Below are 19,402 nucleotides of genomic sequence, written 5' to 3' on the forward strand. Positions count from 1 at the left end.
CGACGCCCCGAGTTTAGCCGTCGCATGACATCGATCAGGCAGGCGCATGCGTCCAGCGACGAACACTTCCAAGAGGTAGTCTAGGCATCAATCACTCGATATTCGACGTTCTGTTCTTTGCTGTCCATCTTTGAAGCCAGCGCGGTGACCACATTTTCCTGCAACCACAATTTCAACAAAACGTTACCTGCGCGTTCCTCTGCTAGCGATCCCATCCTATTGAACCGCCACTCAATACCTGCAATCATGTCGAACCCACTCGATACCGACGCTGGCTCTGAGCTCTTTGGCTCCTACGAGGCAGAGCTGAAGCTTGTTCAGGCCGATCTTCAGCAAAAGATAGACCAGATCCCCGAGCTGTCGGGCGAGCCCCGGAAAGCCGCCCTCTCCCAGGCCGAACGAGCAGCTGAAGAGGCCGATGAGATTGTACGTCGGACGTGAGCATGGTCTGCACGATTACTGACAGGTGATAGCTTGGACAGATGCGTCTAGAGAAGCAAAATATCCCGACATCGGCGAGGGCGAAGGTGAACCAGCGTTTCCGCAACTTCGAATCAGATATCGACGCCGCGAAGCGCAAGCTCGCCAATCTATCTTCGGACCGATCCGCCCTTTTCGGCTCCAGATACACTGATGACCCGGCTGGCTCCTCGGACGCTCATCTGGAGCAGCGCCAGCAGCTCCTGTCCGGGACGGACCGTCTCGAGCGCAGCAGTCAGCGCCTCAAGTCGAGCATGGCGCTGGCCAACGAAACAGAGGAAATCGGCGCCGGCACACTTGCAGACCTCAACAGGCAACGCGAGACCATCAATCACACCCACGATGTGCTGTTGCAAAGCGAGGGCTACGTCGACAGGAGCATCAAGACTTTGCGGGGGATGGCTCGTAGGTAATGCGTTCTCTCCTGCGAGTAACATCTCTGGCGAAGCTAACAACCCTCCAGGATGGCTACCAATCGGGTGATTACTATCGCCATCATTACCGTCCTCGTCATTCTCATCATTGCGGTTGTATACAGCAAGTTCAGGTGATTTTAAGTGGGTTTGCTTGTTTGGCGTTCCGGACTCTTTATCATTCACGCTCGCTCATGACAATGGATGGATTACCTCAAGGGCCTTTTAGAGATAGCAATGGGCGGGTTGTTCATACATAATTGATGCCTGAAAACAAACAATGCCCTATGCCATGGAAGCTGAGCGTGTCATGTGGCAGTTGCCGCATGTAACAAATAGCCGAAGATCTCCCGCCTTAGCGCGGAAGCTCCCTCACACAACAAGAACCTCCCTCCAGCCTCCATCTTTTCACCACCACAAAACCTGCACTAAACAAATAACCATCTCACTAATCTACCACCTCACCTAGCCCGTGCGCAGTGAGCGTTGGCGCTTCCGTCCCCTCGCATCCTTGCTCTACCTCGCGCCTATTTCTTTTGTTTTCGCAGCCACGTCGAGGCGGGCTCTTTCCCTGTAGCTCGTTGCGTGCTGAACGCAGCTGACCAGCGACCGCGATGTCTGAATTCCTAGGGTATGCCTGGTCCTGGGGAGCCCAATGCGACACGCGCTGACGGTGCTGCAGCTCTCGCATCTCGCTCATCTCCAAGAGCGACATTCGGTATGCGTGACCATCCACGCGCCTCCGAGCTCCATTGACACGTTGACCAGCTACGTTGGTGTCCTCCACGAGATCAACTCTGACGAATCGACCGTGTCACTTGAGAATGTTCGTTCCTACGGTACAGAAGGCCGCAAGGACCGTCCAGAGGAGGAGGTTGGCCCTTCTGACTCCGTCTACGAATATATCGTCTTCCGTGGAAGCGATGTGAAGGACCTCCGCATCGAGGAGCGTCCGGGCGCCAAGGAGAATCAGCCCCCAGCGATGCCTGATGACCCAGCAATCGTCGGAGTAAGTTGACCAATCTCCCCCAATCCCTCAAAGTCTCTCCTATGATGAAATATTTCGGATGTAAATCTTTATTGTCACCTGAAAGCGCAAAACCATGTGGAAATTTTCCGTTGCCTTCCTTCTGATCAAGAGCAATTTTTCTATCTCACGTTGTTACGAGAAGCATACGTTACCGTACAAATGCTAATCATCACAGGCCACAAGAAACCGCCCTGGTCCTCCCGGTCCTCCTGGGCCTGGACCTCAAGGACCCAAGCCCGGGCAAGGTCCTGACTTCAACCCGTACAACATGCCCCCGCCACCATTTGACCCCTCATACGGTCCTCCTGGCAACTGGGGACGTGGTGGGCCCCCCCCTCCGGGCCCTCAAGGATTTGGCAACATGCCATATCCTCCTCCACCTGGCTGGTTTGGCCCTGGTCACCCTGGGCAAGCCTTCCCTCCAGGTGCTGGCGGACCCGGCCCCGGGCCTTGGGGAAATCAGCCATTCCCTCCTGGCCCTCCTGGCCCCGGCGGCCCGGGACCTCATCAACCGCGCGGGCCCCACGAGCAGAAGCCAGCTTCTCGAGGTCCTGTCGACCAGCCGCCGCAGCAGGCCCAGCCGACCCAACAGTCGCCAGCGGCGGCCCGCCCGCCGACAAACGCACCAGCCCCTCCCGTCGAGTCGAAGCCATCGACGGAAGAGGTCAAGAACACAGCTGCCAACCTTGCCGGGGAAGCAGCGAAGGCTCCCGTACCCAACAAGGCACCTCCTGCCGGACCTCGTCAGAACCGAGTGAACCCAGTCGTTCCCCTCGGCTCTTTGACAAAGCCTTTCCAGCCGCCCATTGCTCAGCAACAACCACCAAAGGCCGCTGTTGAGACCACCGTGTCAGCAGCCCCTGGCAGTGTCCAGGATGCCACCAGTGCCGCTCGTGCTGCGGTAGCTGTGGCCATGGCCCAGCTCGGTAACGGCGGTGCCAACCAGATGGACAATCTGACCAACAAGGTCAACGAGATGCGTGTCGGTGCTGCCCGTGGCGGAGCTTCTGCACCCAGGGGCCGTGGGCGTGGCGGTCGTCCTCAGGGACAGGCTGCCAAGGTGGAGGTTCCTGATTCGGACTTTGACTTTGCCCAAGCCAATGCCAAGTTCAACAAGGACGACCTCATCAAGGAGGCCATCGCTGGCTCACCGCTCGGTGAGACTACAAACGGCGGCGAGGTCCCGCCTCCCGAGGTCCCACAGTCAGAGGACGTGCCTGTCGCGTACAACAAAACGCGGTCGTTCTTTGACAACATCTCGAGCGAAGCTAAAGATCGGGCCGACACCAGCAGTGGCGGCCGGCCTGGTGGTCGCGAGTGGCGCGATGAGGAACAGCGCCGCAACATGGAGACCTTTGGTCAAGGCAGTGTAGACGGCGGGCACCGTCGCGGGCGTGGTCGCGGACGCGGTCGGGGTGGCCGTGGTCGTGGCGGCCAAGGGCGTGGAGGGCGCGGTGGGAACCCACAGTACCAGACCGCCGAGGGACAATAGCTGGCCCATACGAGTTTGTGTCTGAGCTTTCCGAGTTTTTACGTGTACAACTAGTACCAGATGAGTGCGAGGCTCGCTCGCTCGAGTCGGGTTGCCTAGCACGGAGCTTCCGGCGTTTTGGTTTTACGTTTGGGGCAGCACTGAGCGAGATATGATACAGAAAGGTCCTTACTGGGGGTTACATTTTTATGAGCAATGGGAAACAAAGGATCACGCATAGGGTACGGCCAGAGGCTGGCTGTTGACCAGGTATGGATGGGGGCAACTGAGGACAGACAGACAGACATGAAGAACGCAGAAAGGGGGGAGGTTGGCTTGGCGCCTGAGCATTGGGATACGGGTTTCCTAGCGTGACTGACCGATGCAATCAATACACTCGTCAAGCCATCATGAGTGCCTTTCTGGTCCGAAATCTGGTGATATCATGAGAATTTGGCTGTGCGTTGAAGATACCTCTGATTATTAGTGCATGCTTGGTAGGTGCGATGCTGCCCCACCAAACGTCATGGCTCGGCATGACTAGCAACTTCAACCACTGCAAAAATATCGCCATCGTGGAGCTGTAATTGTCGTCCTACATATCCACGTGTCTGTACTGAACTCCTGTACTTGACTTGATTCCTGCCTCGGTCCCATAGGCTTGGGACTTTGCATTTTGTTCTCCCCCTCAACCTCACGTCCTGCCGCGGGGCACGTTTCCAACCATGTCGAGCAGACAGCTGCGCAAACTGCAGAAGCAGCGCGAACTCGCCGGCAACACAGACGCCGCTCCTGCAGCTGAGGCATCCAGCTCAGAAGATGACAGTCCTGGCCCAGTCCCGGCTGCGAAACCGAGAGTCAGCCTGTTTGCTGCCCTAGGCGGCGATGGAGACGAAAATGGGGACGACGACGACGAGCCCGAGGAGGAACCACAGCCCGACAGTGAACCGACCGAGCAGCAGGCGTCACAATCCGCGATAAAGACGAGCAAGAAGAAGAAGAAGAAGAAGAAGAAGGCGGCAAAGGCCAAGGCTCAGGTGGAAGCCGCAGCCGAGAACGACGACGAGGACGAGATCGACAAGGCCATTCTAGAACTCAAGCTTGCCGCACCGCGAGCGGACGCCTCTACGGGACAGGCCCAACCCGAACCGCAGCAACGAATCAACGAGCTTCTCAGCATCAACACGCACCATCTCAGAGCAATCAATGAGATGCGCCAGCTCTTTGGGCGGGAGGTCATCGAGTCCGCGGCCGCTGAGGAGCAGCGCGAGGCGAGCAACACACGTCAGCGTCGTGGGGGTCAGCAGAATGTCGACCTGGAGACCTTCCTTCGGGGTCCGCCCGGCATGAAGAAGCTGCCCGAGGTGTCGCTGCGGAGAAACGTCTTCATCCAGGGACGGGAACACTGGCCTCGAGCGACGGCGGGCGGCTTGACGATGGAGGTCCTTGAAAAGAGGGCGGACGGGACTACCGAGTATGCCTACGTGCACGACAACCGCTACGATGCTGTTCAGACATTCTTCTTCAGCTGTGTCCAGATGGGCGATCCGATGCGCATCGTGCATCTCCTGGCCCAAGTTCGTGAGTGCTATTCTCCTGACTGACTTGGTCGGGCTTCAAAGTACTAACCTATACCCAGCCTACCACGTCTCGACCCTGCTCCAAGTCAGTGCCGTAGCCAAACAGGATCAGAACATGGCGCTATCAGCAGAGCTTTGTGAGAGGGCATTGTTCACGTTTGGACGCGTCGCGACGACTGCTTTTCGGCAGGATCTGGAGCGCGGCAAGGCACGACTTGACTTTAGGCGACCAGAGAATCGGCAGCTATGGCTGGCGGGCTATCACTACCTGCGGAGCTTGATCAGGAAGGGCACGTACCGCACCGCACTCGAGTGGGCGAAGCTGCTATTCTCCTTTGACCACAAGGACCCATACGCGATGCGACACTTTCTACACTTCCTGGCGATCCGGGCTTACGAGGGCCAGTGGCTGGTGGACTTTATCGAGGAGCTGGAGAGGACGAGCGACAACCGAGACACAGCCTACCTCCGGCAGAGTCTCGTGCTGGCCAAGCTACAGTTGAAGGACACGGAGGGCGCAAAGGCGGAGCTCCGCGCCGGAATCCAGCGTCTGCCTTGGCTGTACTGCGCTCTATACCAGGAACTAAACCTGGACGCGCCGCCCTCCATCTGGGGCGTCTCGGCGGACACGGATGCGCGGTCGTTCTGGACAAAGCTGTACGTCTACCAAACGAAGGATCTCTGGAACAACACGGCCACTCTCTCGCTGCTCCAGCAGGTGGCAAAGAGCCTGGACAAGGTCGAGACCGCACAGCTCCCCGCCAGCGACGCGCCCCCGGATCTGGGGGCCACCAGACTGGCGTATCTCGAAGGGCAGACGTCGATCATAGCAGCAGCGCCCCGCGAGTACCTGGACATGCAGCCCAACTACGAATTCGACCCGCTGCCGCCGCCCGAGGAGGACAACATCTTCACGGGCGACGGGTGCCGGATGCCGTGGAGAGATAGGAACTCCAGCACGCGCGCCATGGATAACCAGATGGAGGCGCAGCTCCGAGCTCTGATAGAGCGGCAGCAGGCGCGGCTACAAGCTGGGCGGGCCAACAATAACGGTCAAGGCGGCGGCGCAGGCCTTGCCGGCATCCCGCCGGACGACGAGGAGAATGCTGAGCTGGACATGCTCGACATGGACGACCCGGAGCTGCGTCAGGACCTGGAGGAGCACGCGCGGCGCGCCAATGCCCCTGGGATTGTGCAGACGCTGATGAGGATGCTGCGAGGTGACGGGGCGCCCGAGGAGGAGTATGCGCACGAGGGGGAGCATGAGCCGGCGGAGTACGCCTACCATGATGATTCTGATGAAACGCCAGGGGAGGGTCCGCCCGGGGCATGGCCGTCGTAATACCTAGAACTCGTGCTCAGCCTCGAGGGGACGAGGTCACACCTCACGATGCCACAATTTACAAAGTCGATTTACTCCCTGGTCTAGCCTGTCTAGGCGTGTTCCTGACAGTGAAATGCCGGGCCTGATAATTGGGCCGTGGCTGGGTGATTGTTAGTCACCTAGTGAGGCAGTCTGGCCATGCATCCAAGGATTGGCCGTGACCCTTGCTGCCAGCCTGGCGTTCTAGATACCTCCAGCAGAGGAAAATAAGGCTTCATAAGGTACAACTTGTAGAAAGATTTAGTATATGTGTGCGCAGTGAAGCCGTCAGTGGCATCGCATGACCACGTTACGTCCACGTGCTGGTGATCGCCATGCCTCGAGCGATTTCCGGTAGAATTATTCACGATATAATTAATCAGGCGTGTGATTCTCTACATTGTGGAACTCGCCGACAACGTGGCTGACCGCCTTTCCGCCCCCAATGGACTGCAGGTCACTACTGTGCAGGCTGCAGCTTCGCTCGACGCTCGACAGGGTTCGTGTGAGGTCTTGGCGGACCGGCGGGCGGACGTGGATATTCAGGGTCCGCACCACGCCGTTCAACGTTGATGGTTGTCGGTCGAACTGTGAACAGCGAGCCGCGACTGGACGGGCGGGACGTCGAGAGGAGGATCGTGGTTCCATTGGTTCCATTGGATAGATGTTGGGTTTCGACGCTCGAGACCCGACTCCCGACCAACGTGGTCCCTGAGGGAGGAGTTTTCCGATCCTCCGCATGTTGGTCGGCCGAATGTGGAAAGCCGTCTATGTTATTATGGTTGGCAGCTCTGTAACTTCATTGTATAGGCGGACGCAAAAGGCCGACGCTCAAGAGTCAACCAACAAGACGTGTGTGGACTGTGGACCTTTGTCTGCGCTCAGTTCGCGGTCGATCTCTGTGCTTATCAGTCTCCGTGTCCGTGCGCGCCTCATATTCTTCTGCACAATTGTGAGGCACAAGTATCCCGGGCTGGGAGGTTGATGGTCAATGTCTCTGGCAAGCTGATCCCGTCGCGGTCGTAACGAGGAGCGTCCACCCTCGGATTCGGCGTTTACTGCTGTGGTCGCGCTCCGCCCGGCAAGGTACGTACGTACGTGCAAGCATTTCTCCGTACTAGTCTACATGATGATATCAATATTCTCCACCTGGATTTTCTGCCAGGTCCAGGGCGTGGCCGGCTGCGCCTTGGTGGATGGGGAGGCTGTTGGTCGTCATGGCTCGGTGTCGCCGTCGATTGCTTCTGCACAGCGAGTGCCGTGACTTGAACAATCAAAATCCATATCTGCAGGGCGTCGTCGTGGGAATGCTTGATCTGCGGCGTCTGCCTGGCAGGCCCTGTTGATGTTGCAACTCCATCCTTGTTGATCCTTCGGCGGGTGGCTGGTGGGAGGCAGATGGACAGACAGTCAGAATAATGGCTGCAGTGGCATGCGTGCATGAACATGGTTGACTGCGCAGTCGACTGTATCCGTAGTAGTCTGGTGTCTCCAACAAGTCCAAGCCAAGGTGATTAAGGTACCTTACCTAGGTAGGTAGTAAGTACTCCGTACTATGTAAGGTAAGGTCTAGCTCGGACCTCCAGCTGGCCATCGTCACCTGCCCAAGTTGCTCCCACCCCCGTCCGTCCTTGGAATTGCTTTCCAGTCCTTGCATCACCAGTCCACCGTCCACGTCCCCTCGCCCTACGTACCTCCCGCGACAATTAGACAGCGTTATAGAGTCCGAATCGATAGATCCGACATGTCCCCACGCAGACCCGACTCGCGACCGACGCCACTCTTATCCTGATCGCCTTGGACCTGGCACCTACTATCGCCGTCCTGCACGTGGCTTATCCATCACCTCCCTTCCTCAACTCGCTACGGACCGATCCTTGGTTGAATGAATGAATGTACGAACGAATCAATGAATGAATGAACGAATGAATGAATGAATGGCGAATACCTACCAGCCCGTGCCCGACATGGGCCTCGTCCCGGCACCGAGCCATCCTCCGCCTTACGAAGCTACGTCGACAGTGGCGGCTACCACTTCGTCCTCCTCCTCCTCCTCCGCTGCCGCTGTCCCCTTTGCCCAGCAGCAGCAGACGCCTCCTTCGCAGGGCCACACACCTCAGGGTCACCAATTGCTGGCTCCGACCACGTACCAGCACCCGTCTCTCCAACCCGCCGCCGCGCAGCAGACCCCCCACGGTACCCAGGCCCAGCCGCGCAGTGTGAAGCGCCCGCGCCCCGTCAAGTCATGCACGGAATGCAGGAAGCGCAAGCTCAAGTGCGATCGCCTGTGCCCCTGCTCCCAGTGCCAAAAGTCCAACAGGGGCTGCCGGTACGCCGCGGACAATGACTCGAATCACAACTTGTCCGACGCCTCGGACGAGGAGGGCACCGATGCTGGGTCGACAGCACGCCCGACGAAGCGGCTGGCTACGGACATGCGCAACGGGGGTTCCATGGGCACACCAGGGCAGCAGCAGGTCACGGCGGCGCAGACACTGCCAATCCTCGAGCAGCTAGTCACGAGGATGGAGAGGATAGAAAAACATCTACTAGGCTCCAACTCGCCCGAGACGACGAGCAATCATACCGGTGGGAGTGCCAGGGGGCCACCGGAAATCGCCCCTGCGACGGCCAGAGGGCTGTCCATCAAGCAAGGTGGTTACAGGACGCGAATCTACGGGCCGTCGAGCCCCCGGGTCATGCTGAATCTGGTAGGTCTACAAACACAATGGCGAGTGGTCAGGATCACCCAGCTGACAATGGCGCTAGTTCCAGGAGGCCCAGGACTTTATGCGGCACCACAACAAGGACCCCGAGATGCGCGAGGTCTTTGCGAGCTTCAAGAAGCTACACAAGCTCATGCGGACCGAGTTTACAAAGTCCATGATGCCCATTAGCGTTTTCGTGGACTCGATGATGCCGGTGCGCAAACGGATGGTGGACATTCTGCCGCCCAAACCCGTCTGCGACCGGCTCGTGCGTGGCTATCTGGACAATCACGAGACGCTCTACCGCATCATCCATGCGCCCTCCTTCATGGCCCAGTACAATGCGTACTGGGATGGCACGCTGCAGCTGGAGGCGTTTCTCCCCAAGCTCCTCGCCATCCTCGCCCTGGCGTCTCGGTACGAGACCAAGTCCAGGGGTCTGGGCCGTGAGCGGTCCGAAGGCGCCCACCTGCCGACGGCGTGTGCACTGGTCAGGCTCTGGCTGAACAATCTACAGGGGAAAATCCTCGCCGAGATAGACACTCTGCAGGTGGAGGTCCTCTGGTTCGCCATCGTCCGCTCCTCGCGGGAGCACCCGCGAGACGGATGGGCGCAGCTGGGTACGATTGTCCGCATGGCCCTGGGCATGGGCCTCCATCGAGATCCATCCGAGTTTGGGTCCAGGATCACGCCCTTTAATGGGGAGATACGGCGGCGGCTTTGGGCTACGATTATCAACCTGGACATTTACGTGTCCAACGACTGCGACATGCCGTCGACGCTGCACGAAGAGTGCATGACGACGAAGCCACCTCGGAACCTGGATGACGCCGAGATCTACCCGGAGATGGCGGAGCTGCCCCCGTCGAGGCCCTTTGACCAGGTGACCGACAACCACGCGCAGGCGTACGCGGCGACGACCCTCTCGCTGCGGAGGAGGGCGGTCAGCCTGATCGCGCGGCTGGACAGTGTCCGCGACTGGAGCGAGATCCTCGACGTGGCGGGCCAGCTGGAGAAGCACCTGGAGCACGTGGACTACATCCTGCCGCGGTACCGACCGACGCCCGACTCGCGCAAGGCGCGGCGCTGGCGGTGTCGCGGGCTGCTCGACGCCCACATCCGCACAATCCTGATGAACCTGTACCGGCCGTTCGTGCTGGGGTCGCCCAGCGCGCCGCCGCAGGCCGTGCGTGCCTACCTGCGCCACTCGCTCCAGATGGTACTCGGCATCGAGGAGCTGGACCCCAGCATGCCCGAGTACGAGGAGGTGGCCGACCTGTGCCACTCGGGCAACAAGAGCGCCGCGATGCAGGCCGCGCTCAGCCTGTGCTACTACATCCGCGCCCAGATGCGCGATGCGCAGTCCGACCCGGCGGCCATGGCGGTCCAGCAGGCGCTGTCGGCGGCGCCGGACCCGTCTGACCTAGACCCGACGGCGCCGCAGCTAATCCAGTCGGTGGAGAGGGTGATTGGGTTCCTGGTCCAGAACATCAAGTGCGGCGACACCAAGGACATTATCTGCCTCTCGCTCGTGCTGGAGAGTGTGCGGACGCCCGAGCCCCGGCCGGACGAGATGGCGCACGGTCTGCGTGTCGTCTTGGATCAGTGTCTGCGCGCGGCCAACTGCAGTCTGGAGAGGTTAGCGACGGCGCAGCCCGCGTCGTCGTCGTCGCAGCAGCAGGCGTATCCTGCCGCGAATGCATACCCTGCGTCGGGGAACCTGATGGGCTCCCTGGCTGATGAGGACGGATGGATGTTTTGGGACGGATGGGGTGATTGAAATATGTTTCTGCTACGGACTGTCTGGGTATTGTACCAGCCATATGATGCTGGTTCTGGCGTCTGGGAATAGACAAGAGGCTACGTGGTGCGAGGCGCAGGACATACAATGGATAATGCTACTGGGGAGATATAAAATAACCAACAGAGCAGCCTATGCTGGCTGGCGACGCTCGATCTTCTCGTGTCTGGAGGAGACCGTCGATGGCATGGCTCTCTAGGGTAGGGAGATCCACACCAGGGTCTGATACCTGTGCATTTGATACCTAATTACAAGTCTTCAGCAGACGAGTGCATGAACGTCCGGAGACTTTGTGCCTTATCTGGATGAATCGAGATTAATTATACGACTTGTTTGTACAGCTGGGCCACCACCGCCACCACTCCGACTCTCCGCGTGAAGCCGCGGCAGCTGAGCCTCGGCATTTCCCCCGCATTTCGAGCCCCAACAACTCCAGTCTTCAATCAGACGCCAGACGGGTGGAGGAGGGGAGAACGATGAGTGTCAAGGCCCTGGTCGCTTGCCGAGCTGGTTTCCTCTTTACGGACCGGGGAATAAGTGGCCCACGGCTAGCCGGGGTACTACGTAAACGACGTACATATACCGTACATCAAGACCAGCCCTGGACAGACCTGGACTGACCTCATCCATCTTCCCACGCGCTGCTCTCATCGACTATATTCCCAGGCTTCTCATTCTTCTCTTCTTCTGTATTAGAATCTATCTATTATCACCGTAGCAAAGCACATCCCTCGCCATGGCCCCCAAGAAGCGATCGCCCGCCTACGTCGTGGGCGTGGGCATGACAAAGTTCATCAAGCCCCGTGGCAAGGTCGACTACACAGAGCTCGGGTTCGAGGCGGGCGTCAAGGCGCTGCTGGACGCGCAGATCAACTACGACGACGTCGAGCAGGGCGTGGCCTGCTACTGCTACGGCGACTCGACCTGCGGCCAGCGCGTCTTCTACCAGTTTGGCATGACGCAGATCCCCATCTACAACGTCAACAACAACTGCTCGACGGGCAGCACGGGCCTGGCCATGGCGCGGCAGCTCGTCTCGAGCGGCGCCGCCGACTGCGTCATGGTCGTCGGCTTTGAGAAGATGATGCCCGGCAGCCTGCAGAGCTTCTTCAACGACCGCGAGAACCCCGTCGGCACCACGCACCGCATGATGGCCGAGACGCGCGGCGTCACCAACGCCCCCGGCGCCGCCCAGATGTTTGGCAACGCGGGTATCGAGTACATGGAGAAGTACGGCGCCCGCCCCGAGGACTTTGCCGAGATTGCCCGCGTCAACCACGCCCACTCGCCCAAGAACCCCTACTCGCAGTTCACAGACGTCTACTCGCTCGAGCAGATTATGAAGGCTCCCGCCATCCACGGGCCCCTGACCAAGCTGCAGTGCTGCCCGACCTCGGACGGCGGCGCGGCGGCCATTGTCGTCTCCCAGGAGTTCCTCGACGCCCGCCCCCACCTCAAGGAGCAGGCCGTCGAGATTGCCGGCCAGTGCCTGGCCACCGACGCCCCCTCGCTCTTCTCCAAGTCGTCCATCGACCTCATGGGCTACGAGATGACCCAGCACGCCATGCGCACCGCCACCCGGGAGGCGGGCGTCTCGCCCCGCGACTGCCAGGTCGTCGAGCTGCACGACTGCTTCAGCGCCAACGAGATGGTCGTCATCGACGCCCTCGAGCTCTGCGACAAGGGCAAGGCCCACGAGCTCGTCCGGCGCGGCGACATTACCTACGGCGGCAAGTACGTCATCAACCCCTCGGGCGGCCTCATCTCAAAGGGCCACCCCCTCGGTGCGACGGGCATCGCCCAGTGCGCCGAGCTGGTCTGGCACCTGCGCGGCTGGGCCAACAACCGCAAGGTCCCCCGCACCAAGCACTGCCTGCAGCACAACCTCGGCCTCGGCGGCGCCGCCGTCGTCACCGTGTACCGCCGCGCCGACGGGCAGGAGGCCCCCGAGATGGACTCGGCGACCGTGGGCCGGAAGAATGGGCTTGGGTACAACCCGGCCGTTGAGGCCAAGGGCTTCACCCAGGCGCAGGCCACGTCGGTGCGGAGTCGGGCCAAGGCGAACGACTGGGCGCTGCAGGACACGGAGAAGAAGGTCGAGGCGAGGTTCTAGTGTCTGGGCTTCTAGGAATTGATTAGTGAAAGAGGTGTAGTACATGTACGTAGCAGCAAGCAAGCAATGAGACACTTTTCCACGCGAGTTCGGGACGTTGGTTGAACCTGGTTGTCTTAGGCTGGTACACTCGATGGACGCGTTTTCGTACTACCAGTCTGCCTGACGCGTCTTGATGCGCTGCGTCCAGTTCATCTGAGTGGCGTGGGGATGGTAGATGTAATAGAGTGTACAATGGCCGTGTGAATCTTAGGCTTTGCATTCAAGAGTCGGGGGTGTTAGCTTCAGCTAGCGCGGTACTTCAAAACAAGTGCTAATCACCACAACCCCACAAGTACTGACCTACCGCGACAGGGACCGCGGATCTGAAGACTGAACCCCCACACCTCATCATCACGGTCGTGAATCTTGAGCTGTACATGTACACAAAGACACAATCATCTCCATTCCCGTCACCATGTTCACGCTGTTTCCACAACTCCCCACAGAGATTCGACTGCAAATCTGGCGCGAGGCGAGTCTCCCCAGCATACGCGTGCCTCGGAATGCCGTGGTCCCCTTTGACTCCCGCTGGTACTTTGCTACACAAGGAGGAGATCCGCCCATCAAGGTCCAGTGCACGTCGCCCTGGGCGATCCACGTGGTCAACCATGAGGCCCGAGGCGTGACAGAGGAGCTTGCGGCCGAGCTGGGACTCGCATGGGAGACTGTCCAGCCGTACAAGTACCCCATTCTCACGCGTGACTTCCTACCGGAGGAGGATCTCGTATACCTACCGAGGCATGGAATCATGAGGACGCTTCTGCCGGACATACTCACGCTTGCGCAACAACACGATGACACGCATTGGGTGAACCGCAGCCTCAGCCGGATACGTCATTTACTTCTACCTGCGTTCACGGCGTACTACAGCATCGAGCTCATTGTGCGAGCCATTGAGGACATGCCCAACCTGGAACGGGTGTACGTGGCGTGGGGTGTCTTGCCAGAGATATTCTGGAGGGAAACAGAGCAGTTGCCTGACCACCCCTGGGGCCAGGAGTACGACTCAGCCGTGGAGATTGACGTCCAGCCTCAATGGACCCTCGAATACCTCCCGCCCGTGCCGGGGGATTATGTCGTGCCCGACGAGGAGGACGAGGACGAAGCGATGCCGGCGGAGGGAGACGTTGAGGTCGAGATGGTTGTGGACGACGAGATGTCAGACAAGCGGTGGGTCGAGAAGGGCAGTCTGTGGGATTGGATGTCCGAGATCAGCGATGCCATCAATATTCTCGAACTGGGCGACAACTTTACAAGTCGGTTCACGGATGACGAGGGCGAAGTGACCTTGGATATTGTGCCAGTCACGGTGGTGGTGGACGGCGACACGGTGCCCGACCTGGCAGAGGGGGGAGGGGGAGGGCAGGGACGGTACTGGTGTCGGTGAGTCTTTAGGAGGAGAGGTGTTATTCGATCAATGATACGACATCGAAGTCTATACTCTCAGATCCATTTACAGTAGAGTACTTTGTAGAGATCTATCCAGGGTCCCAGTGGGTACTACAACTGAGAAATGCAGGGTAGGCGGATCTGCACAGGCACCCAAGCCCGGTCGACGTCATAACGTTGGCATCTGCGCGCACGTCCCTACAAGAATAAATGATGCGCACGTTTCATACTGAGTAGCCAAACGAGAGCAGCCCAGGAAATACTCTACCCAGGTTTCATATTGATACAATGAACCAGCACACTGCCACACATCTCCGTGAGCAAGTTTCAAGAGACGGAGTGGACCCATCGTCCCCTTTCGGAGGGCCGGGGCGGGTCCTGCCGGCGAGCCGATATAAGGGATCCACGTCCACTCTCCGCCATGAGGGGGATGTCCGTCACTCCTTCCCTACTGTATCGCGCCATCCGCTTCTTTCTGCATTATTCAGCGCTTTTTCCTTGCAACATCACGTCCACTCTCCATTTTCCTCTTCTCACTTCACCTTCACGAGCTTGCCCACACAATCACCACGCCGAAAGCCAACATGTCGCACACCTACGAGTTCAACGTTGCCATGTCCTGCGGCGGCTGCTCAGGCGCCATTGACCGCGTCCTCAAGAAGCTCGAGGGTACGTACGCCTGCGCGCACGGCACTGCATTGCACTTCACGTGCGCCTGTCCAGCAACCGTCACTGACCCCAACCTAGGCGTCGACTCCTACGAAGTGTCCCTCGAGAACCAGACCGCCAAGGTCGTCACAGACCTCCCATACCAGACCGTCCTCGAGAAGATCGCCAAGACCGGCAAGAAGGTCAACTCGGCCAAGGCCGACGGCGTGGAACAACCTGTCGCTGTGCCGGCCGCTGCGTAAGGCCATATTCGGGTCCTGCTTTTGTATTTTTGGAGTTTGGGACTTGGAACATAGATTTCCACCGGGTCGAAGTATCGCATAGCGTGCGAGCTTGCAATATATCCACCTGCGGAGGCCAAATGCCCCCTTTCCCCCCTCTTCTCCCCCCGTGAAAAGAGTCGAGCGGAGGCGATTGATGAGCATCCAGCGAACGCCTGGCCAGAAGCTTGCCGACTTCCGCTTGACATTGACTGATCCCAAAATTACCCCACACAAGCGAACATCTTTCTGCAGGAGGAGCTGGAATGACAGCCTGCAGCGGACGATCGGAGAAATGTGAGCTACATGTTGTCAGGACACGCGCACGTCAATGCATGCAAATGAATCATGAAGAAACAGGAAAGCTTGTTGAGTGGTTGGTTAGGCATGTAGCCTCCGGCCCAGCGGCTGACAGGCCCCCACTCACTCACTCCCCCAGAGTCCAGACTGACTTTCGGCCTAAGGGCTTCTTAATGATCCTCAGGATCGGCCCAGGTTACGTGAGTAGGACGCGTGACGCCAGCGCGGGTCATGTATGATGTTCCATCCCCCATGGAGGGGCTGGGCTGCTCTGGATGCGACGCCATGCAGCTCGATTATTCCCCGAAACGCCTCGAGCTGCACGCCTGGCACCACCAGGCCAACGCCGTCCGCGACGGCCGAGCTTCCCGTCCACCAACGTCCACCACTAATTAGCTGCCGCCCGCCTGCTCTGCCCACTCTCTTGCATTCCCCGTCACCCGAAGCTGAGGAGTAATGCTCTCATGAATGTGGGAGATTCCGGCGGCTGCCGCTCGAACAATTGGGAGCGTAGAAGGGGGAGGGGGGAAGCTTCCCCTCGATGGCATGATGTAAGAGTCCATATGGTCTGATTCAGAGATTCATTCAAAGTATAAGATAAAAGTCCATCCTTGGTCATTGTTCTTATTCCAGCAGCAACAATTCACTCGCAAGCAATTTATCAGCCATCCGAAGATTACCTTCCCGTCATATCACAAGTCCGTCCTTCATCCGACATGTCACCCAACATCCCTTCTGAGCAGTGGGCGCAGGTGATCGAGAAGCAAGGCTGTACGCTTTCCGCCCCTGTCCTCGCAGCAGGCCAACTTGTACTGACAAACATATAGCCGTGACATACAAAAAGATCCCCGTGCCCAAGCCCGGGCCCGATGAGGTCCTCGTCAATGTCAAGTACTCGGGCGTCTGCCATACCGACCTGCACGCCTTGCACGGCGATTGGCCCCTGGACACCAAGCCCTTCCCCCTTGTCGGCGGCCACGAGGGCGCAGGCGTCGTCGTGCAGCTCGGCGAGCTCGCGACCGAACTCAAGATTGGCCAAAAGGTCGGCATCAAGTGGATCAACGGCTCGTGCCTGGCCTGCCCCTACTGCCAGCGCGCCGACGAGCCACTCTGCGCAAAGGCCAGCCTGAGCGGCTACACCGTCGACGGCACCTTTCAGCAGTACGCCGTGGCCAAGGCCGCCCACGTCGCCCGGATCCCCGACGAATGCGACCTCGAGTCCATTGCGCCCGTCCTCTGCGCCGGCATCACCGTGTACAAGGGACTCAAGGAGTCGGGCGCCAAGCCCGGCGACACCATCGCCATTGTCGGCGCCGGCGGTGGCCTGGGATCGTTGGCCCTGCAGTACGCTGGTGCCATGGGCCTGCATGCCATTGGCATCGATGGGGGCGACGAGAAGAAGAAACTCGTGGAGAAGTTGGGGGCCCAGACGTTCATCGATTTCACAAAGACCAAGGACCTCGTCGCAGACGTCAAGGCCGCGACACCGGATGGTCTGGGCCCTTCGGCCTGTCTGCTGCTCGCCGTGAGTGAGAAGCCCTTCCAGCAAGCCACACAGTACGTTCGCTCGCGCGGCGTTGTGGTCTGCATCGGACTGCCGGCCAACGCGTCCATCTCGGCGCCCGTCTTCGACACGGTCGTGCGCATGATCAACATCAGGGGTAGTTACGTCGGCAACCGCGCGGACACCGCCGAGGCGATTGACTTCTTCCGCCGGGGGCTCATCCAGGTGCCCTCCAAGACGGTGGGACTGAGCAAGCTTCAGGATGTATACGAGCTTATGCAGGCGGGCAAGATCGCTGGTCGCTACGTCGTCGACACGAGCAAATAGCTGTATGTAGTATATTGAACATGTATCTAACCCATGGCAAGCGCTCTTTGCTGCATCGGAATCATCACTCACCACGTCGCCCTCTCCGCCTTTTGTGCGTTTATGATCCGCCTGGGCCACCCAAAAGGGCGAATCTCCGTACAATGCTTGGTCCGTATTCTTGGTACTGCGCATGGTTAGTGAATGCATCGTTTCGACGTGAGCGATACGCACCTCTTGCTTGGTGTGGCAGTATGACCGGAACTCGGGTGTCTGCCCAAGAAGACTGCCACCGAACCATGGGCCATGGCGCTGGCGCTTGTGTGTGATGACCTGCACGTCCAAACCACCACTGCGCGCTCCTCCGCTGCGGACCTCGCTCGCCTTGATCCTCGTGTCTACCAGGTGCTTGATATCTCGTTGTAGGCGACGTCCGAAATCCTTGTAGAGTGTGCTGCCACCAGACAGCACAATGTTCTTGTATAGGCCGCGTCGAACGTCAATGGGAGACTGCTGGATGACATTGTCGACAACATTGGGGAGAGGCGTGAGGAAGTCGGAGCTGTAGATCTCGGGGTTGAAAAAGATTTCAGGCGCGAGAAAGCGCTCGTATCCAACGTCAACGGACACCTCGCGACCGTTCGGGTGGCGCACGACGTGCTTGGCGAAGCGGCTCCTGTCGCGGTCGTACTTGGCAAACTCCTTTACAATATCGGGGCAGACGTAGCAGTGCTCCTCCTTGATCTCAGAGGCGGTCTTGAGCGAAGAGTCGGGCTCGCCGCGGTCGCGGAGCAGCGACTGCACAAAGTAGGTAATGTCGCGACCGGCAATGGGGATCGACTTGATCGACGAGCCGATGACGTATCCCTCGGCGACTGGAATAACGTGGGTGACACCATCGCCAGAGTCAATGACTGTGCCCGTCAACGAGCGGTCTGTCACCTTGGCCGAGGTCCACGAAGCGGCGAGGGCCAACACAGCCTGTACGGCAATATACATTCCAGCGCAGTTGAACGATTCGAAGAAGATCTCGGCCGTGTTCTCGCGGTTCTCGGGCGGGTTCAAGGGCTGTATGGTCAGCTACAGTCGATCCAAACAAAGACGGGTCGCTCACGGGCTCGGTCAGGAGGAAGTAATGGTCCTCCGGCTCGACGCGCAAGTATTTGAAGATGGAGTTTGACCAGAATCGCTCCATGTGATCCTAGCACTGTCAGCAGCCTATTCGACGCCATGCATGGTCACAAGCCTACCCAGTCCTCTATTTGACCATGGCGGATGGGGTAGTGAAGCCCGTACCCAGGCCCTCCCGAGGCGGCAAGGGCCTCGTCGCCAATGAAGAAGTCCAGATCCTCTGTGCCTCTTTTCGCACTCAAATGGCCACCAGGTCCGGCCCCGCCGGTCAGGAAGGAGGGCTTGTTGGCGACCGAGGGACGTCCCGACCCAGAACCCGCATGGCTGCCCGCTGCTCCTCCTTTGGTCGCGATAGCGGTTGGGAAGACGAACGATGGCGAGTCATTTCCGGCGAAACCTGAACAGCGTCAGCCCCAATCCTTCGTGCAATGGATCCAATGCCCGTACCAAGCTTGGAGAAGCCAGTGCCGCTGGTTCAACGTCAGTAGTTGTCGTCAAGTGCGGGGAGGAAGCTCACTTGTCCATGACAACGGCAGGAGTTTGGTTAGCCATATTGATGGTGTATGCCTTTGGCGCAATTTCCCAGGACAGAGACGCAAGAGTAAAAGCCGAGAACCCGAATGGACGCGGCTATGGGCGAGACAGGCCGTCGTCGTTGAGGTCGTCGTCACTGCAGGTCGTCGAGTCGAGCTGGGGCAGTCTTACGTTGACGTGCCTGGTGGGCTGGAGCTCCAGCGTTTGGTGGGGAACAGCCACCCTCGACTCTCCAGTGGCTGGCCTCGCACGACAGCCCCCGCTGCAGCCTGGCGCAGTGACCGGAACAATGAAGCGCCGACCGACGT

The 19,402-nt window shown here is 59.2% G+C and overlaps 9 protein-coding genes across 9 annotated transcripts; 8 read left to right on the forward strand and 1 right to left on the reverse strand.

Moving 5' to 3' along the window:
- Positions 1–246: 246 nt before the first annotated feature.
- On the forward strand, positions 247–1,068 carry F5Z01DRAFT_694855 (t-SNARE; the record flags this gene model as incomplete). Its single annotated transcript, XM_046266248.1, has 3 exons — positions 247–426; positions 474–889; positions 944–1,068. 3 exons carry the CDS (start codon positions 247–249, stop codon positions 1,029–1,031), a joined length of 684 nt encoding a protein of 227 aa, XP_046121494.1. The 3' UTR covers positions 1,032–1,068.
- A 246-nt stretch (positions 1,069–1,314) lies between these two features.
- Positions 1,315–3,915, forward strand: F5Z01DRAFT_646384 (Lsm14a protein). Its single transcript, XM_046262898.1, has 4 exons — positions 1,315–1,524; positions 1,576–1,611; positions 1,662–1,902; positions 2,099–3,915. Exons 1-4 carry the CDS (start codon positions 1,508–1,510, stop codon positions 3,413–3,415), a joined length of 1,611 nt encoding a protein of 536 aa, XP_046121495.1. The 5' UTR covers positions 1,315–1,507; the 3' UTR covers positions 3,416–3,915.
- On the forward strand, positions 3,822–6,514 carry F5Z01DRAFT_396403 (transcriptional repressor TCF25-domain-containing protein). The gene is made up of 2 exons (XM_046259506.1): positions 3,822–4,975; positions 5,034–6,514. The coding sequence occupies exons 1-2, from the start codon at positions 4,120–4,122 to the stop codon at positions 6,314–6,316; spliced, it is 2,139 nt and encodes a 712-aa protein (XP_046121496.1). The 5' UTR covers positions 3,822–4,119; the 3' UTR covers positions 6,317–6,514.
- Positions 6,515–8,304: 1,790 nt separating this feature from the next.
- Positions 8,305–10,825, forward strand: F5Z01DRAFT_616624 (uncharacterized protein; the record flags this gene model as incomplete). Its single annotated transcript, XM_046260925.1, has 2 exons — positions 8,305–9,048; positions 9,107–10,825. The coding sequence occupies 2 exons, from the start codon at positions 8,305–8,307 to the stop codon at positions 10,823–10,825; spliced, it is 2,463 nt and encodes an 820-aa protein (XP_046121497.1).
- Positions 10,826–11,203: 378 nt separating this feature from the next.
- On the forward strand, positions 11,204–13,195 carry F5Z01DRAFT_396592 (thiolase-like protein). The gene has a single exon (XM_046259508.1). The coding sequence runs from the start codon at positions 11,583–11,585 to the stop codon at positions 12,957–12,959; it is 1,377 nt and encodes a 458-aa protein (XP_046121498.1). The 5' UTR covers positions 11,204–11,582; the 3' UTR covers positions 12,960–13,195.
- Positions 13,196–13,217: 22 nt separating this feature from the next.
- On the forward strand, positions 13,218–14,611 carry F5Z01DRAFT_646390 (uncharacterized protein). The gene has a single exon (XM_046262899.1). It carries the CDS (start codon positions 13,417–13,419, stop codon positions 14,386–14,388), a length of 972 nt encoding a protein of 323 aa, XP_046121499.1. The 5' UTR covers positions 13,218–13,416; the 3' UTR covers positions 14,389–14,611.
- A 363-nt stretch (positions 14,612–14,974) lies between these two features.
- Positions 14,975–15,301, forward strand: F5Z01DRAFT_671171 (heavy-metal-associated domain-containing protein; the record flags this gene model as incomplete). The annotated part of the gene is made up of 2 exons (XM_046264669.1): positions 14,975–15,059; positions 15,138–15,301. 2 exons carry the CDS (start codon positions 14,975–14,977, stop codon positions 15,299–15,301), a joined length of 249 nt encoding a protein of 82 aa, XP_046121500.1.
- Positions 15,302–16,240: 939 nt separating this feature from the next.
- F5Z01DRAFT_718478 (chaperonin 10-like protein) lies at positions 16,241–17,488 on the forward strand. Its single transcript, XM_046266552.1, has 2 exons — positions 16,241–16,390; positions 16,447–17,488. Exons 1-2 carry the CDS (start codon positions 16,336–16,338, stop codon positions 17,448–17,450), a joined length of 1,059 nt encoding a protein of 352 aa, XP_046121501.1. The 5' UTR covers positions 16,241–16,335; the 3' UTR covers positions 17,451–17,488.
- On the reverse strand, positions 17,489–19,305 carry F5Z01DRAFT_646397 (actin family). The gene is made up of 6 exons (XM_046262900.1): positions 19,078–19,305; positions 19,008–19,030; positions 18,680–18,957; positions 18,544–18,630; positions 17,664–18,497; positions 17,489–17,616 (listed from the first exon to the last, which is right to left on the reverse strand). The coding sequence occupies exons 1-6, from the start codon at positions 19,110–19,112 to the stop codon at positions 17,551–17,553; spliced, it is 1,323 nt and encodes a 440-aa protein (XP_046121502.1). The 5' UTR covers positions 19,113–19,305; the 3' UTR covers positions 17,489–17,550.
- Between the last annotated feature and the right edge of the window lie 97 nt (positions 19,306–19,402).

This window comes from Emericellopsis atlantica (genome assembly GCF_019669845.1).
Source record: "Emericellopsis atlantica unplaced genomic scaffold F5Z01scaffold_4, whole genome shotgun sequence".
Taxonomy (NCBI): domain Eukaryota; kingdom Fungi; phylum Ascomycota; class Sordariomycetes; order Hypocreales; family Bionectriaceae; genus Emericellopsis; species Emericellopsis atlantica.

Bases quoted from the DNA above. Each gene is read 5' to 3' on its own strand.
- F5Z01DRAFT_718478 (XM_046266552.1), top strand. From the start codon at position 16,336: ATGTCACCCAACATCCCTTCTGAGCAGTGGGCGCAGGTGATCGAGAAG. The intron at 16,391-16,446 runs GTACGCTTTCCG...ACAAACATATAG, and splicing joins GGTGATCGAGAAGCAAGGCT to CCGTGACATACAAAAAGATC.
- F5Z01DRAFT_396403 (XM_046259506.1), top strand. From the start codon at position 4,120: ATGTCGAGCAGACAGCTGCGCAAACTGCAGAAGCAGCGCGAACTCGCC. The intron at 4,976-5,033 runs GTGAGTGCTATT...ACCTATACCCAG, and splicing joins GCATCTCCTGGCCCAAGTTC to CCTACCACGTCTCGACCCTG.
- F5Z01DRAFT_646397 (XM_046262900.1), bottom strand. From the start codon at position 19,112: ATGGCTAACCAAACTCCTGCCGTTGTCATGGACAA. The intron at 18,631-18,679 runs GTAGGCTTGTGA...TGACAGTGCTAG, and splicing joins ATGGTCAAATAGAGGACTGG to GATCACATGGAGCGATTCTG. The intron at 17,617-17,663 runs GTGCGTATCGCT...AACCATGCGCAG, and splicing joins ACTGCCACACCAAGCAAGAG to TACCAAGAATACGGACCAAG.
- F5Z01DRAFT_646390 (XM_046262899.1), top strand. From the start codon at position 13,417: ATGTTCACGCTGTTTCCACAACTCCCCACAGAGATTCGACTGCAAATC.
- F5Z01DRAFT_646384 (XM_046262898.1), top strand. The intron at 1,612-1,661 runs GTATGCGTGACC...CACGTTGACCAG, and splicing joins ATCTCCAAGAGCGACATTCG to CTACGTTGGTGTCCTCCACG. The intron at 1,903-2,098 runs GTAAGTTGACCA...TAATCATCACAG, and splicing joins ATGACCCAGCAATCGTCGGA to GCCACAAGAAACCGCCCTGG.
- F5Z01DRAFT_396592 (XM_046259508.1), top strand. From the start codon at position 11,583: ATGGCCCCCAAGAAGCGATCGCCCGCCTACGTCGTGGGCGTGGGCATG.